General features: G+C 53.6%; 4 protein-coding genes across 4 annotated transcripts; 2 read left to right on the top strand and 2 right to left on the bottom strand.

Moving 5' to 3' along the window:
* Positions 1-5132: 5132 nt before the first annotated feature.
* On the bottom strand, positions 5133-5941 carry ISF_09377 (KAP P-loop; the record flags this gene model as incomplete). Its single annotated transcript, XM_018852979.1, has 3 exons — positions 5133-5163; positions 5225-5351; positions 5395-5941. 3 exons carry the CDS (start codon positions 5939-5941, stop codon positions 5133-5135), a joined length of 705 nt encoding a protein of 234 aa, XP_018699845.1.
* Positions 5942-7577: 1636 nt separating this feature from the next.
* ISF_09376 (HAD-like domain protein) lies at positions 7578-9149 on the bottom strand (the record flags this gene model as incomplete). The annotated part of the gene is made up of 1 exon (XM_018852978.1): positions 7578-9149. The coding sequence occupies one exon, from the start codon at positions 9147-9149 to the stop codon at positions 7578-7580; it is 1572 nt and encodes a 523-aa protein (XP_018699844.1).
* A 2028-nt stretch (positions 9150-11177) lies between these two features.
* ISF_09375 (Nucleic acid-binding, OB-fold protein) lies at positions 11178-12939 on the top strand (the record flags this gene model as incomplete). Its single annotated transcript, XM_018852977.1, has 3 exons — positions 11178-11215; positions 11254-11809; positions 12160-12939. The coding sequence occupies 3 exons, from the start codon at positions 11178-11180 to the stop codon at positions 12937-12939; spliced, it is 1374 nt and encodes a 457-aa protein (XP_018699843.1).
* Positions 12940-13526: 587 nt separating this feature from the next.
* ISF_09374 (Major facilitator superfamily domain, general substrate transporter) lies at positions 13527-16607 on the top strand (the record flags this gene model as incomplete). The annotated part of the gene is made up of 5 exons (XM_018852976.1): positions 13527-13823; positions 13928-14527; positions 14816-15121; positions 15182-15696; positions 15755-16607. The coding sequence occupies 5 exons, from the start codon at positions 13527-13529 to the stop codon at positions 16605-16607; spliced, it is 2571 nt and encodes an 856-aa protein (XP_018699842.1).
* Between the last annotated feature and the right edge of the window lie 1413 nt (positions 16608-18020).

The raw sequence follows: 18020 nt of genomic DNA, 5'->3' as shown, positions 1-18020 counted from the left end.
GCCAGCGTGATCTCGGCGCTGTCGTCTGCTGTGGTGGTCCATACCAAGTACCGTCATCAAACCTGCCCTGTTGAGCAGCTCGCGTTGGGTCAGGAAAGCAATAAGGCTGCGAAGATGTTGCAGTGGGGCGCTTGACCTGGGGCCCAGAGCGGATTCTAATAAGAAGACAAGAGGGGTGATGGGAGCTGTGGAGCTCCGCTGCCAACTAACAAAACAAGGCTACGTGAATAAAGCTTCATCATAGGGCAGATTCATAGGCACATCGCTGGAAATAGTACATGCATCTGTCGTAAAATTTAATTGATTGTTGGATGGACAGAGGTTGTGGACGTTGACCAATCCCCCAGATCACCGGTGATGAGCACGCGCGGACTTCGTATTGCCGTTCTTCGCCGAGCTGCTCAGCAACAGCGAGCCTCCAGCCTGCGCATACGTCGTCGGTTAGACTATCCACCGCCTCTTGTGCGCGGGCCTTCCACGGTTCCGACGAAGATTATTGGATGGTCTCCATTTTGCGTGGTAAATCCGAGGATGATCTTCGGGTCGAGAGGCATTTCTCCGACCCTGCGTGCAGTGTGTTCTCGAGGCACCGTCCCCAGCTCTGAGGGCCGTGCCGACGTATGCGCCTGGGAAGACCCTACCCTTGCCCTCACTCATCCACTTTGCGCCACTGACCTGTTTTTCGCTGCACGAAAGCCAACGCCGACACATCAAGGTGACTCCTAACAATACAGCCCTCCTCGTGGTTCCTACACACCACCACGCTAACGAAATCTGGCTCTATGGGCCGCTGAGGCTCGCCGGAAGCATCTCTTGCCTCGACACGGAGTACGATTCGGCAAGCACGTCCAGCAATGGCGACTGCGAGTCCACCCGTCATACGTTCATGCACTTTCGTCCTCGATGTAGTGTATCGAACCAGCGAAGCAAGGATTGGACTGGAGCTACAAGCCTTCCGTGGATCCACACTTCGGACCGCGGCCACCGCCTGCCCAGCGGCCTTCCTGGAGCTTGAGCAGTTCGCGACTGGCTGGGATTAAGAGACATCCTTCGAATTCTTGCTGTGGGCAGCTCGCCAACGACTGGCGCCAGTATTACATCTCGAGATTATTGTTTTTCAAGCACAGATGTAAAACATTCTACAGTGAGGAGCATGGCTTTCCTTCCGAGCCGAAATTGACCAGCCCCGCAGAGGGACTCGCTTGAAAAAATCGGGCTAGCTCTCCATTCGGCCCTTTTTGAGCACGAGTGCAATTTCATCGCACCCACTCTCGCAGATGACGGGATGCAGTGGCGGGTGGTCAACGTCTTTCACTGGTTGCACCAAGTATTCGGTTCAACGAATAGCATTGTATAGCCATGTTCAGGCCGCAGTGTATCAGTTCTTTACGGTACAGAGCAATCATCTACTCTTGAGCGCAGGCTGCACACCAGACTCGAGCTTCTTGCAGCCCTACTTTGCATCGCAGCCGCCGCCAGCCCATGATGTGAAGTACGGCGGCACAGGACCATTACACAGCGGCTAGTTGATTGGTGCACTACGATCTCTGCCCCGCGAGGCTCTGTCCGCGACAGATCCGTCAGAGACTCTTCGCCGTGGGGCCTAGCCTCAAACGGTAACGGCACAGCCAAGGCTGTGCAATCGACCCATCCAACCATTGTCAAGACGGGTGCACTTAGCCCCGCTTGGAGACGGACAGCGACGGGTCTTACGATTTGTCATGGCTGCTGCATGGCTGTGGCCAACGGCCAGTTCATATAGCGGCGTTGGCGAACGCAAGCCGCACAGACTCCCAGGTAGGCCCCTGCAGCCTGGTCTACACTGCATTTCTTGTCGGAGTACGCTAGGGTAGTTTGCCACTAACTGCCAACCAAACGGCCAAGCTCTGTTGAGCAGTGCAGAGGGGACGAATGGCCGGAGCAAAGTCGTCCCCGGACATGTCACAGCGCCAACTTGGCCCAACTGGCAATTTCCCCTTGACGATCCTTGTCCGAGGCTGTACGACGTGTATCATTGTCACTTTAGCCCGACGTGCCGATGACGGATCAGCACACCAAGAGGATGGATGGCAGCCGCTCCTTCGCTCTACTGCCCAGGCCCATGAATTACACATGGCGCTTTCGAGACATGGGCCTCTCATCAGAATATCCCCCAATCGCGACCTGAACTCTTTTTCTTTCTTCTCAAAATTCCTGATTATATTGTCATATGTGGCTTACTTTTCTGAATTTTCTGATTTAAAATAGGACTATGCAGGCCTCGGTGTGTGTGGGTTGGCCTGACACCACAAAGCGGGACGCCAAAAAGACACGACAATCAACTCGACACGCTGAGCATCTCGGTACGCCCAGCATCTTGACACGATTACTGGTACGCCGCTGTTCTGGTCGCGAACCTCACCGTGCTGCCGCCTGCTGGAACCCGTTTCACCTTGCCTGCTTACCTGCGCAAAGTCAGCTCCCCAGATCTTTCAGCCGGCTGCACCATCAACAGACATACCTCACACGACCCAATCCTCATTGGATTTTGCACTCCGCAGTGAGATTTGCCCTATAACGCGACATAGATATTGGCAGCGCCGTGGCCGGGCCAGCTACCATAGCTAAACGGGCTCGCGGCAACAAGGTTGCGCTGCAGGCTCCAAATCTTGCACATTTGCGACCAACGGTCAAGATGCAAAGTGCGTCTCCTGTGAGCCGCTGCTATGCCTCGAGTAATAGCATAGTTATTACTTTGTGACAGCATTGGGGACAGAAACCACTGCAGATAGCCCCTGCCGATAGCCTTGCCAAACGTAAATTTCACAACATCCTTAGTAGAGCATGCGCAGTAGCAACTGGCTCTCAGTGACGAGAGAAAGGGTCGCCCCAGCGCCTGTCTTCGCAGCTGAAAGCGGACAGGGATCGAAAATACAAGATACCATCTACGAAGAGATGGTGAGGAGTATGATTATCTAAACCTCTAGGACTGATCGTTGGCGTACGGGAGGTGCGCGGTGCCTTGTGTATATCAGTATTGTACCGAACTCTATGGAAAGCTCAAGCTAGACGATCAGCCTGGATTTAGCTCCCCTACACAAGGCAGACGCTCGTTGAACTATATTCACATTGTAGCAAGGTGCGCGGGATCAGTGCAGGCTCCCGCTCCAGGAAACTTTCTATAGATCCTCCGCAGTGGATCGTCATTGTCTATGCCTCATACATAGGATCCCTTTAGCATTCGTCTTGGGAGCCGATATCATCTTTAACAGCTTCGAAACTATACGTGACATATTTTATGCACCCTCCGGATTGGACCTCGATCTATTTAGAAGCGGGGGGGCGGGGACGATGCATTGCGACATTGCGACATATTTGTTTCTTTGCATACTGCTCTGGTAGCCGAGGCCTTTCTTGGTGGTGTGGTCCTTCTGATTTTGTCGAAATATACTCGAGGATCTCAGCTCGAAAAGGAGGTATGATGAGCGACTGTCCTTTGACCTCGTATTGCTTACCCTTTCTGAAAAGTGTTGTCGATCCTAGCCCTGCTTTCAGTGAATACTGGTGATTTTGTCAAGTATTGTACACTCATGGGCAAAGTGGCTTCCAGTTTTGATAACTATTCACTTTTTGAACCAATTTCGATAGAGTCAAAAATTATTTAATTTCTCGAAACGACCTTAGAATACAGGCAAAACTTATCCAAACGCTTTTAGCCTCACCCCGTGTTTGTTTTGGTCGTAATAATGATGCGTAGCTGCCAGACGGAGCCGATATTACTGCAAACATGGCGGACAATTTAGGCTGCCTTTTGGAAAAGCATTCAGCAATTTTTAGTCTTCGGTTATGCTACTTATAAATCTAGTTGGCTAGCAGGCCAGATGAGTAGTGTTGGAGAGCCGGTTTCCAGTATCAGTAGTTTTAGTTCCTGTAAACTTGTTACTTGAGACTCGCAGGGCTACCAGTCTGACCCGATGTTGTTCCATCATCGCTCGTAACGCATGACCATCAGCTACTGCTTCCTTTTGAACCACTCCTGCCACAACTATAATGTTTGAGAGATCTTGTTTAAGCCGAGTGACATGACGTAGGAAATCCATAATGCTTTTGCCGCTGTTGACAACAGAATCGACAAGAATCAGATTTTTTGGTTCTCCAGGTGGTAGTCCTTGATATCTTCTGGATTAAAAGCATGCAAAAACATGGCTTTCGGAAATACCTCATTGATACCGAAGGCCATGGGCTCTCCCCCTCTCATGAGGGCTATGATCGTAGTTTGGAATTCGTGGGCGAGGCGAAACCCAGCAATTCGATGGCCTTGCACATGTGGAATGTTGAACTCTTCAACTCCAATGACTTCTGTGAGAAATTGTAGCGCCAAAAACTTGCCAGCATCCTGGTGGGCCTTTCTCAGCCGATCCCGGCGACAGAGGCATCACGAGTCTGAGACATGAGTAGTTTTGCTGCACCGGTGTCTGTTGCATGGACCACAGTGTAGCTGTACGTCGGTAGTTGTCCTTGTCCCGCGGGAGTACACGACTGCTTCGACAAAATCGGGATCAGAGAACGCCAGTAGCGGTAGTTTCGTGGTGTTTACCCGTGGCGCGACATGTGGCGGGAGGAGCACTTGGCAAGGACAGAATCCACGGGTATCGATGGCCTCGCGAAGGGCATCTTCCATACTGCGACTTCGGATTCGTATATCGCCAGACACAATGATAGACTTATCGGCTGCCTCCAGCATTGGCAGATCAAGTGGACTATCTCCGAACGTCCATACATAGAGGCCAGATTGCTTTCGAAGACTCGAGACAACCTGTGCCTTAATCTGCGGGGTGATGACAACTTCGTCCAAAATTCTGCCACCACTAATCACTTTGATGCTATCTCTAAAGCCAGCTTTTTCCAGCACCATTTGCCAGACGCGTCGAATTCTGCAGGTCAGTACAACAACTCGCATGTGACCGTGGCTGCAAACTAGCTGGAAGAGAGTGATGAACTCGGGATGTACCATGATAGAAGATGCGAGTCTCTCACAACGTGTCTCAAAGTCTGCGTCGTTGGCAGCTTCTTCATATAAAATCGTTGCTTGGCGAAATGCAGCCTCGGAATAGCCGAACGGACTGCTAAGAGGAGCTTCAGCGGGCATGCATCTAGCATTTCTTGACTAGAGCCATTGACAGCCTGCCAAAACATAGATCCGGCATCTTCGCCCGCCAGAGTCTTATCTGCATCAACAACTAACACAGTCTCTGTGCGCTCATCAGCAACAAGTGCCGTTTTGACTTTGGTGGCGACGAGAGCGAGGTTGCAGCTGCCGTTTGTCCGCTCAAAGTGGCGCACCAACTTCAAAGTGAAAGAAAGTGGGTCGCCTGTGCTGCGGAACAGTTGAGAACAAGATGCATTCCTCTCTACAGAGACGGCGGAGTTGGTCGATCTCGGCTTGCTGCCACTGCTCCAAGTGTGCGGCGGACACTGGCCGGCGCTGGCGGTGCGTGTCCCTCAGCCGACGTTCCCGCATAGCGGGGACAGTCACATCCAAATAGATGATGTGTGTATAGACTCGAAAGTCGCTGGCAGTGGCGACAACGTTGCCTTCCATTTCATCTTTTGGCCAAAACATGTAATGGCCAACAACCAAAGCAGTGCGGTTGTGTGTCAAGCAGTCTTTTTCAACGCTGTTAATTGCCTGCTCCCGCACCTGACGTTTCTCCTTTTCATTGAGTTTCGCAAAAGCGGCAACACCTTCAGTCATAATGGTGGATATCAACTCGGATCCCTCGTAAAAGAGAAAGTTTTCGTGGTTAACGTGAAGCTTCATCTGGTTCACCAAGCTGGACTTTCCAGACCCTGGAAGTCCGTACAAGCCGATGACCATCGGCTTTCTGTCAATAACTGAACCAGATCCCTTCTCAGTTGCGACAGTACCGGTAGACGTATGTGATTGAGTGGTTGGAGCCATGTTACTGGTATAGTGCGGACAATAGCGGTGAAGAATCGCGCGAGCGCTGTGAAAAGGCAAGTGATGGTCCGAGCGAGTATGCAGTGGGAGCACGCAGTGTTGTCTGTTAATAAGGATTGGTATGGTGAAAAGCAGCGAGTTCGGCATCCTTGTCATTGGGCAGCCCTGCATGGCGGCGTCGAGGTGCAGTAGTGGTAGGCCCAGCATTCACGCAATGAAGGTTCAAGGGAGAAGAGGCCAGAACTGCCTTAGCCGAAAGCACATTCGTTCAAATCTGAAGTGATTCAGATCATGGCGAAGGGCAACCTCTTTGATCTTCTTCTCCTTGGCTGGATTGATCACTTCTCGTACCTGGCTGGCATTTGTAGAACCGCAAGCCCTAGCAGCCACGCGATAAAACAGCCGCCTTGACGTATATTTGGAAATCATGCCGGCGTAGATGAGACTGTGTGGTACCGTCTTGAATGGCGATACACTATGAAGCGGGTAGCCGTCATATATGGCACGACTAAGGACGTAAAAGACATCGGCAGTCTCGCTCAGTTTCTGCAACGGGACCAGGGGGGGGGCGGGGACGATGCATTGCGACATTGCGACATATTTGTTTCTTTGCATACTGCTCTGGTAGCCGAGGCCTTTCTTGGTGGTGTGGTCCTTCTGATTTTGTCGAAATATACTCGAGGATCTCAGCTCGAAAAGGAGGTATGATGAGCGACTGTCCTTTGACCTCGTATTGCTTACCCTTTCTGAAAAGTGTTGTCGATCCTAGCCCTGCTTTCAGTGAATACTGGTGATTTTGTCAAGTATTGTACACTCATGGGCAAAGTGGCTTCCAGTTTTGATAACTATTCACTTTTTGAACCAATTTCGATAGAGTCAAAAATTATTTAATTTCTCGAAACGACCTTAGAATACAGGCAAAACTTATCCAAACGCTTTTAGCCTCACCCCGTGTTTGTTTTGGTCGTAATAATGATGCGTAGCTGCCAGACGGAGCCGATATTACTGCAAACATGGCGGACAATTTAGGCTGCCTTTTGGAAAAGCATTCAGCAATTTTTAGTCTTCGGTTATGCTACTTATAAATCTAGTTGGCTAGCAGGCCAGATGAGTAGTGTTGGAGAGCCGGTTTCCAGTATCAGTAGTTTTAGTTCCTGTAAACTTGTTACTTGAGACTCGCAGGGCTACCAGTCTGACCCGATGTTGTTCCATCATCGCTCGTAACGCATGACCATCAGCTACTGCTTCCTTTTGAACCACTCCTGCCACAACTATAATGTTTGAGAGATCTTGTTTAAGCCGAGTGACATGACGTAGGAAATCCATAATGCTTTTGCCGCTGTTGACAACAGAATCGACAAGAATCAGATTTTTTGGTTCTCCAGGTGGTAGTCCTTGATATCTTCTGGATTAAAAGCATGCAAAAACATGGCTTTCGGAAATACCTCATTGATACCGAAGGCCATGGGCTCTCCCCCTCTCATGAGGGCTATGATCGTAGTTTGGAATTCGTGGGCGAGGCGAAACCCAGCAATTCGATGGCCTTGCACATGTGGAATGTTGAACTCTTCAACTCCAATGACTTCTGTGAGAAATTGTAGCGCCAAAAACTTGCCAGCATCCTGGTGGGCCTTTCTCAGCCGATCCCGGCGACAGAGGCATCACGAGTCTGAGACATGAGTAGTTTTGCTGCACCGGTGTCTGTTGCATGGACCACGGTGCAGCTGTAAGTCGACACTAACTTGGATGCCACGGTAGTTATCCCTATCGCGCGGGAGTACACGACTGCTTCGACAAAATCGGGATCAGAGAACGCCAGTAGCGGTAGTTTCGTGGTGTTTAGCCTTGGAGCGACATGTGGCGGGAGGAGCACTTGGCGAGGACAGAATCCACGGTTGTCGATGGCCCCGCGAAGGGCATCTTCCATACTGCGACTTCGATTTCGTACATTACCAGACACGATGATAGAACTGTCAGCTGCCTCCAGCATTGGCAGATCAAGTGGACTATCTCCGAAGGCCCATACATAGAGGCCAGATTGCTTTCGAAGACTCGAGACAACCTGTGCCTTAATCTGCGGGGTGATGACAACCTCGTCCAAAATTCTGCCGCCACCAATCACTTTGATGCTATCTCCAAAGCCAGCTTTTTCCAGCACCACTTGCCAGACGCGTCGAATTCCACAGGTCAGTACGACGACTCGCACGTGACCGTGGCTGCAAACTTGCTGGAAGAGAGTGATGAACTCAGGATGTACCGTGATAGAAGATGCAAGTCTCTCACAAAGAGTCTCAAAGTCTGCGTCGTTGGCAGCTTCTTCATATAGAAGCGTTGCCTGGCGAAATCCAGCCTCAGAATAGCCGAACGGACTGCTAAAGAGGATCTTCAGCGGGCATGTATCTAGCAATTCTTGACTAGAGCCATTGACAGCCTGCCAAAACATAGAGCCGGCATCTTCGCCCGCCAGAGTCTTATCTGCATCAACAACTAACACAGTCTTTGTGCGCTCATCAGCAACAAGTGCGTTTTTGACTCTGGTGGCGACGTGAGCGAGGTTGCAGCTGCCGTTTGTCCGCTCAAAGTGGCGCACTAACTTTAAAGTAAAAGAAAGTGGGTCGCTGTGCTGCGGGACAGTTGAGAACAAGATGCAATGCTCTCTACAGAGACGGCGGAGGTGGTCGATCTCGGCTTGCTGCCACTGCTGCAAGTGTGCGGCGGACACTGGCGGGCGCTGGCGGTGCATGTCACTCAGCCGACGTTCCAGCATGGCGGGGACAGTCACACTCAAATAGATGATGTGTGTATAGACTCGAAAGTCGCTGGAAGTAGCGACGACGTTGCCTTCCATTTCATCTTCTGGCCAAAACATGTAATGACCAACAACCAAAGCAGTGCAGTTGTGTGTCAAGCAGTCTTTTGCAACGCTGGTAATTGCCTGCTCCCGCACCTGACGCTTCTCCTGTTCGTTGAGTTTCGCAAAAGCGGCAAGATCTCCGGCCATGAGGGTGGATATCAACTCGGAACCTTCGTAAAAGAGAAACTTTTCGTGGTTAACTTGAAGCTTTATCTGGTTCATCAAGCTAGACTTTCCAGACCCTGGAAGTCCGTACAAGCCGATGACCATCGGCTTTCTGTCAAAAACTGAACCAGATCCCTTCTCAGTTGCGACAGTACCGGTAGACGTATGTGATTGAGTGGTTGGAGCCATATTACTGGTATAGTGCGGACAATAGCGGAGAAGAATTGCGCGAGCGCCGTGAAAAGGCAAGTGATGGTTCCAGCGAGTATGCAGTGGGAGCACGCAGCGTTGTCTGTTAATAAGGACTGGCGTTGGCGAAAAGCAGCGAGTTCGGCGTCCTTGTCATTGGGCAGCCTTGCATAGCGGCGTCGAGGTGCAGTAGTGGTAGGCCCAGCACTCACGCAATGAAGGCTCAAGGAAGAAGAGGCCAGAACTGCCTTGGCCGAAAGCATATTCGTTCAAATCTGAAGTGATTCAGGTCATGGCGAAGGCAACCTCTCTGATCTTCTTCTCCTTGGCTGCATTGATCACTTCTCGTATCTGGCTGGCATTTGTAGAACCGCAAGCCCTAGCAGCTACGCGATAAAACAGCCACCTTGACGTATATTTGGAAATCATGCCGGCGTAGATGAGACTGTGTGGTACCGTCTTGAATGGCGATACACTATGAAGCGGGTAGCCGTCATATATGGCACGACTAAGGACGTAAAAGACATCGGCAGTCTCGCTCAGTTTCTGCAACGGGACCAGAGCCTCGCGACGTACCCATAACTCCTCGCGTAAACGCTCTCGATACCAGGAGGGGCTTTGCCCCAAAAGTTGCAAGAATGTATGCCATCGCGAAAGTAGCAGCTTTGCCATTGTGGATCAAACTGCACAAATGCTGCGATTGATCACCGTACTAAGAAACCGCTATGGTGTGGCTGCCTTAGGTATCAATTGTAGATTACCTTAGGGAGCATTTTCAATACACTGATTCAGCGAAGCGATGACAAGCGAGAATCGGCTATGAGCAAAGACGGTGCATCGCTGCACACCGGATCTGTCGGGGCCTACCACTAGACCTCAAAAATCTATCTATCCAAGTGCGACGGAACTCTCGACTAGTTGTCCATGCCCAACCTACTTGCGGAGGCGCAACAGAAACCAGTTGATTCTGTTACTGCGGACGACTCGATTGCCTCTGTCGTTACATTTGCTATCAGCTCTCAAACAATCGCAAGATCGACCATCAGTCCATAGCAGTTCCCTCTAAGGCTAGTTGAAGCCGTGGCAATACGTCGTAGCTCTGTTCGGCCCCCTTCGTTCCATTTTTGCTGACGTCACTGAGCTAATTAGGTAACTAAATAAATCATGAAGAGCACTCTCGGAGTGTGCTTCGAGTTACACTCTGCCTACGTCATACTCTGCTGAAATAGCTTAATCACTAGCTAATCTCTACAGAGATCCGTTGGCGGGCTGGCGGGACAGATAAGAACTGAGCGATCTGCAAGACCGACCTGAAGAATCAGGTTGGATGTGCTCAGGCTCCTTCGCATTCTGCTGGTCTCAGTGTTAGTCTGGCAACGCACCTGGATGCGCGATATGCATCACTAGTGGTAGGCCTCCCCCTCCAGATTGCGGGCATTCTGCATTGGATCTCCATTTCTAAAAGTTATTCGTCACCAGTATACCAGTAGGCAATACACTCCATCAAAAAGAAAACCGAAATCGGGGAGGTGTAGCAACAGTCATTCAGTGATTGATGGGGCCTTGGGCGACAAGCATCTTGTCGGCTCGACGGTGGTCAAGTTTTGCACATTCGCGAGCGTTCAGGTTGCGAGAGTGTTCTGCCGTACCCGGTGGTTATGCTCAAAATAATTGTGTAGCTACGTTATCAAATTGCGATGGGTACATGCGGCAGCCGATGGCCCGCCCCAATATGCTCAGGTTCACAACAGCCCTGGTAGAGCATGGCCAGTCAAAACCGGCGCTCGGCTACAAGAGAAAGGGTTTTCCAAAATCTGTCACGGCAACTGAAAGCGGACCTCGATCGCTGACGGCCATACCTGTGATGCTACGGGGAGATGTCAGTAATGAGTTTCATCATTTAAATTTCTAGTGCTGAACGTAGACGTACGGAGAAACGCGCAATAGAGGCGAGGCAGACTCATACCGTTGCTTTCAAATTCACCAAAACCAACTTTGAATTGGGAATTTGTCTATTTACCCAAAACAATGCCAGAGCCGACCTTGAGGGAGCCAGCGGCCGACCGGTGCGTCACTGAATTGGCACGCGGAGACGGCAAGAAAGCAAAGGCGTGGACCTCACGCTCACCATCATTCTTGGACTTGCGCGTCGGACATGTTCTCAGCATCCCGAAACATCCAAACGCCGACCGGCTCTACGTCTCGGCGGTGGCCGCTGGCGACAGTCCGGGCCACAGAGGCAAATTTCAATAGAAAGGACAGACGTGCCGCACCGTGTGCTCGGGGCTGAACGGGCTGGTGCTTCTGCAAGAGCTCCAGGATTGCAAGGTCGTCATCGTACGGAACGTCAAGCATGTGGGCATATGCGGCGTCACCTCACTGCCATGTTTTTTGCTGCCGTTTTCGAGACGGGGGACGATGAGGGAGCGAACCGCAAGTGCATCGTGGAGATGGTCGACCCTCCGGCGAAATCGACGGCCGGTGACCGGGTCGTCTTTCAAAACTGGGAAGACTCGCCTAAGGAGGAAATCAGCACGCAAAAGAAGGTCTGGAAGGCTACACAACCTGGATTCAAGACGATAGATGACCTCGGAATAGAGTTCCTGCCTTTGGCAGCAGGTCTCGTCGGCCAATCTGCCAGGCTGGTCACGGACAAGGGAGTACCGTGTTCTGTCCGTAGCCTGAAGGGGGCTGGAGTTCGGTGAAGGCACCTTGTTTGTCCGGGCTTCGCTCTTGGCCTCTTCCGCTCTGACGAGCCGGCGACGACTGTCCAAGCCTCCTTACGTGCTGCAGCGATGACCATGTTGGGGAGGGGGGGGCAGTCTCGAGCAGTGACGGTAGTGGCAGATAGGAAAAGGTAGCATTCAATCTACACACTTCGTATTGTACTAGAGCTAGCCACCATCCTGGTAGGGGGGGGGGGGGGGCGCGCAGTCTCGAGCAGTGACGGTAGTGGCAGATAGAAAATGATAGCATTCAATCTACACACTTCGTATTGTACTAGAGCTAGCCGCCATCCTGGTACCCTGTGCAAAGCGCACACTCCGCTATCCGAAACGCCCACTCAGGCTTCCTCAGACCGCGATTGCTCTTGCGCCTTCTTCAGTCGATCGGAAAGGGTCACCCAGCTGGTGGCGTATACGACGGTCCTAAAGCAAGCTCCGTCAGCCGCCTCGCCGAAGCCGCGCTCCAGGGCGTCCCGCACAAACAGCCAGTGCACGAACCCCAGTTCTCGGACCGACTCCTCCGTCAGAATCCGCCGGAACGTGAGATAAAGCGGACCACACTTGGCCCATCGGATGGGCTCGAGAAACATGACCTTTCTGCGTCTGTACATGTCTTCCGACACAAATGGCCGCACCGCCTCACGCAGGATCCATTTCTCGGTGACGGATCGCAGGCCAGGACCCGAGCTCTTCCACCACTAATCGTCCGCGTTGCCCTGCGCAAGGTCCTGGCCCTCGTCTGGCGCGTACCGCATCTTGGCGCTGGGAGGCAACGCATTGACATGCTCCGCGAGGTGGTCGAGAAAAGGCGGCCGTCCCTCTATGCTGTGCATCAGCTCGGGCCGGTCCCCGAGACTAGTCAGGATGGTGTTCGGCAGCAGTGTCTTCGTCCACATGTACAGCGACCTATGCAGCGGGTCCCAGCGCTCCATCTTGTCTTTGGCGGCAAAGAAGGAGCGGAGCCTCGAGCCTGGCACGGATCGCCGCGCGCCGAGCACCCAGTCGGCAAAGATCCTACCCTGCGAGAACAGCGAAAGCACTGCGGGAAGCGTCATGCCGCTTGAGGGATCCAGTCCTGCACGGGCGTATCTCTGGACCTTGCGGCCTGACTATGTCTGTCATTTCGAAAATCACGCGCGACTGCAGCGCCAGACGCACGCCGTCATTGACTAGGACTGAGCCCGCCATGCTGTGGTCAGCTTCTTGCAAGAAATCTGCGGTAAAGCAGGAGTACCCCGCAAAATGCTCGTCCGATTCCTCTCCGGACAGCACGGACCTGATCCCGTGCTCCCGCGGCAGACTCGACAACACAGACTTGGCTGTGGTGTTCAGGTCAAAGATGTGATGCTCGGTGTGATATACAAGTTGTCGGCGAGCCTCTGATCGTCCATCTCGAGCCTGTGACACTCGACCCACAGCCCGAATCGTTTGCTAAGCTATTTCACTGTTCTCGCGGCAATGTCTGCCGGGGCGGGGGACCCATGGGTCAGCACATGAGTGTTTGCAAAGCGTGTAGCGTCCGCCGCCGGAGCTCATCTAATTCATCATACGTGGCATCGGTGTAGCCAACAGTGAAGCACTTGATCCGCGGCAGATAACCGGCGTCATCCGTTCGGCAGCTGCCAAACTTCCTGCCCTCCTAACTCACAAGATGCGCCACGATTCCAGCGACGGCGGAAGAATCGATGCCGCCCGAGAGGTAGAGACCCAGGGGGGCGTCTGCCCGGAGGCGGACGCGCACGGCGTCGACCAGCTTCTCACGGACATCCTCAATCATCTGCGCCATGGACACCTCGTCGTCCTTCCCGTCGCGGTCCGTAGCCGAGTTGGAGGAATACTGCTGATCCCAGTACGGCCTGGTGCGCAGGTCCGCGAGGGCGGATTCCAGCCCGATCTACATCCAGTGGCCTGGTCCCCTAAAACACGGTCCTCTGCCAGCCAGCCAGACGTAGCTATGCTCTCGACGTCCCACTCCGAGGCCCAGCCCAGGCCGAGGAACGCCTTCACGTCGGCTGCGAATAAGGCTCTGCCCTGCTGCACGGTCCAGAACAGCGGTTTGATGCCGAATCTGTCTCTTGCGGCTACAAGCTTCCTGGCATGCGCTCTCTCGTCCACGATCACGAAGGAAAACTCACCGCGGAGATGCCGAAAGAGCCCAGGCGTGCCATGCATGCTGTAGAGGGCCAGGACAAGCTCGCTGTCGCTGTGGCCGCGAAACGCGTACCCGCTGTCCTCGCAGTACCGTCGCAGCTTCTCGTACTCGTAGATTCTTCCGATGACGACCGCGTGGACCTGACCATCTGCGCTGTGCAGTGGCTGGGATCCCGACGGGGACGTGTCGTTGATGGCGAGTCGGCAGTGCCCGAGACCTACCGTCGCCGCAGCGTTGACCCATACATAACAGCCGTCCGGTCCTCGATGCTTGATCAGCTCGAGAGACCTTTCAAGCTGCCTGGAAAGAGCAGACACTGTGTTGCTCTTCCCGGCTGCCGGCGACTCGGTCCGGGCCGAGGACGTATTGGCAGCCGCGGTGTGAGTATACACGACGACGAAACCACACATTGCTGCAGCATACGACGTTTGGAGAATAGCTCGTGGATGTTCTGTGGGAGCGTGGCGTGGATCGATATGGCAGGACCTGCTGGCGAACTGGTAGGTGTGTTGGCTGACGCGGGAGCCGCGAGCATAATGACATGGGATTTTGGCTCCCAGCATCTGGGGCAACTACCTTGTTCTTTCTCTCCAGATAATGTCTTCACCATGTTACCTAGCCAAATTCAGCCGGGTATGATGGGTTGGCTGGCCACGCATGATGGTGGGGGGTGGCTACCCAGCCATGGGACGTGGCGGATCTTCAAGGGCCCGAAACAGCTCCTGCCTTTGACTCCATCGGCAGCAGACAGAACCCAACCATAAGACGCAATGCGGTTGCGCACAAAGCGACCTGACCACGACCACTGGCAGCACCTTGCATTGCGCACGAACGACTCGTGTGCTGTCACTCCCAGATTCTACGCCACACGATGCCATTGCAGGATTCAACTCGGCCAACATGCCCAGCACAGCCAGCACGCCCAGCACAGCACCAGAGAGCCCCTCCTCGCTGGAGTATCACGACCTGCAGAAAGGGTTCAGCGCTCGGGAAAAGTTCCAAAAGCCACTCAAATTTCATCTTGCTTTTTGTCCATCCTACTCATGGTCTTCATCGTCTCCGTCGACGCCACGGCGTTGGCGGTTGTCATACCTGTAAGTCCGCCGCCGCGGCGCAGCCTGCAGCAATCAGCTGACGCGAGATCCAGAAAATAGCGAAAGAGTTTAAACGGAACGTACCTGGAGGCGTTCTGGGCGGAATGCCTCGTTTCTGCTGGTCGTCACGGTCGTGCTGCCCGTGTACACCGGCCTCTCAGAGGTCATCGGGCGCAAGCTACTGCTCTACGTTTACTTTTCCTCTTCACGGCGGGGTCTGTCCTCTTCGCGACCGCGCAGTCTCTTACCGTCGCCATCCTCTCTCGTGCGCTGCAAGGGTCTAGGTGCGGAGGCATCGACGTCCTGAACGAAATCCTCGTGGCCGACATCACTACCCTGCTGGAGCGCGCCGTGTACATCGGCCTGGTCTCTATCCCGTTCGCATTGGGGAGCGTCCTCGGCCCCGTGGTGGGCGCGCTGCTGGGCGAACTCTCGTCCTGGCGATGGATCGGCTGGATGAATCTGCCTCTCGTCGCTCTCTGTCTCCCGCTGTCCATCTTCTGCCTCACGCTGAAGCCGCTCGAGGGCCGTCTCTCGCAGCAGCTCGCAGGCTTCGACTGGCGCGGCCTCGCCCAGTTCGTGGTCGGCGCCGTCTCCCTGACCCTGCCGTTGAGCTGGGCGGGTGCAATGTAGCCGGGCGATTCGTGGAGGACGCTGCTTCCGCTTTTCGTCGGCGCGCGGTTCTCGGCGCGTTTGCCTGGTACGAGTCGGGGGCCGCCCGGCCCATTCTCCCCTACCGCATCTTCCGCACCCGTACCGCCGCCGGCGCGCTGGCTCTCAGCTTCTTGCACGGGATGATCTTCTACACGCTCATCTTCCACCTCCCGTTGTTCTTCCAGTCCGTCGGCCTGGAAACTCCCCTCCGGTCGTCCGTGCCTCTTCTTCCTTTCTACGTCATTCTGATGGCGTTGACGGGCATCGCGGCCGTAGGCATCGATGGACGTGCCGCTACGTCTGGGCGGTCAGGCTGTCAAGGCTCTTTCCGAGTCTCAGTCTCGGTCTGGGTCTCTGCACGCTGTGGGGAGCGCACACGACCCTCACGCAGACGGTGGGCTTCGAGGCCATGGTCGCGATCGGGCTTGGTTCTCTGTTCACGGCCCTGCCGGTCATGATGCAGGCCCGTACGCAGCCCGACGCCCACGGCCACGCAGTAGGCATTCTGGTTTCTTTCCGGCTGTTCGGCGCGGCAGTGGGGCTCGCCGTCTCCGCCGCCGCGTTCAGCAACCAGTTCAGCAGCTCGGTGGCTACCCTCGGCGACATGCCGCCTACGGTTCGCCTTCTGTTACAAGAAAACCAAGCCTTGGGATCGATCCCGCGACTGAGAGAGTTGGATCTGTCGCCGGCGGAGCTCGTCGATATCCTGAGCGCGTACGAACAGTCGTTTCGGGTCGTGTTTCTTGTTCTGACCGGCCTGAGCTGCGTCGGTTTTTCCTTGACCCTTCTCGCTTGCGAGACGTCCATTGAGGCGGATGAAGCCGGTAAATAAAACCTCATAGTATAGGCACGCCTGCACGCTGGGCGACCTGCACCGCTCGTGTGGGGTTGGGGACGGCCCTGCTGGTGGCTTCGCGAGGGGACTAACATGTATGGCGGCGACAAGGAAGAAATTATACAGTGCAAGATACATCTCAAAAATGAATGTGATATGATGAGCCATTCTTCTCTTGGCTTTACCTTACATGTACTGCACATGGGAACGTATTTGCAGCATCGCGCTCGAATGCAGTCCACGATCGCGTGGATCCTAACGTGGTCGACGTGGCACGGGTACGATGTCTACAAATCATGCACTGCAAAATGCGTTCTTCTACGCGCAATGCTCTTGGGTTCGAAGAAGGCCGACACCTATCCAACGCAGCGCACTGACTCCGCTCGCCGTGGCCACAGACTCGCGAGCAGACTTGCAAACAAATAAATCAAATCAAATCCGGGGTCCGATTTGATTTGATTTGGATACGAAAATCATGAATCTGATTTGATTTGATTTGATTTGAATTAATTTGGATCTCATTTGGATATCTGGATAGTTCCACTTTTCTCCCATGACGAAAGACACTGAGCAGCTCCTATAGGATCCGCTTTGAGGCGGCCTCTCTGAGCTGTAACCATCTGTCCGGTGAGACTAAATATTCGTTCTGGCTCAGAAGACATAGCTGGAATGGAAAAAAGATCGATCGCCATTCGCGATAAGCGTGGATACTGGCGCCTGCGGAGAAGCCAATACTGGATCGGGTCGTCCACCAAGCAATGGTGCTGGCCACCCATTCTGCGTACTCGTCGCGCGTGCAGCACACAGAAGGCGCAGGCTGGGCGCCAAGTCTCCTGATTGAAGTCATAAATTCATCGAGATCCGTTGTTCTCCTGGCGACAGTCGGTTGCTCCGGTATTGTATCTTGTTCAACCGGGAGACTTTGGTACTCCTCCCATAACTCCCGCACACCTGCCCTTCCCCTGACCAACCAGTCTGGATGACCAGACCATTGAGACTCGACAGTTGACCAGCGAAAAGCGGGATGTAGAATGAGGCTTGCGAGGTAAGCTGGGCTGTCGTCGGTTAGAGTGTAGTATTGATCCAGCTTCATCCAATCAAGATTGCAACCGATACGTAGGTAAGGCTCCTCGTCTCGTTCATGTTGCAATTTTGCCTCTTCTAGGTGTTTCAGAAGCCACTACATTGTCAACAAAACCTCCCAAATTGCACCGAATTTGCCTTCTCGAGGCCGGCCCTCCAGACGCTTTGTCGCAATCTTCAACGGTTTCAAGATCGCCAAATATTCTGCAATAATTGCCCAGTCCTTAGCAGTCATCCGATCGTCTACAATGGTAGGCTTCCTGCGGGTTTTCTTCGGCATCGGTTTCGCCCCGTTCTGTGTCCTCCTGGCCACGTATTGGTTCCAGT

The sequence above is a fragment of the Cordyceps fumosorosea genome (assembly GCF_001636725.1).
Source record: "Cordyceps fumosorosea ARSEF 2679 chromosome Unknown scaffold_47, whole genome shotgun sequence".
Classification (NCBI taxonomy): domain Eukaryota; kingdom Fungi; phylum Ascomycota; class Sordariomycetes; order Hypocreales; family Cordycipitaceae; genus Cordyceps; species Cordyceps fumosorosea.
This window is presented reverse-complemented; position numbering and strand designations above follow the sequence as displayed.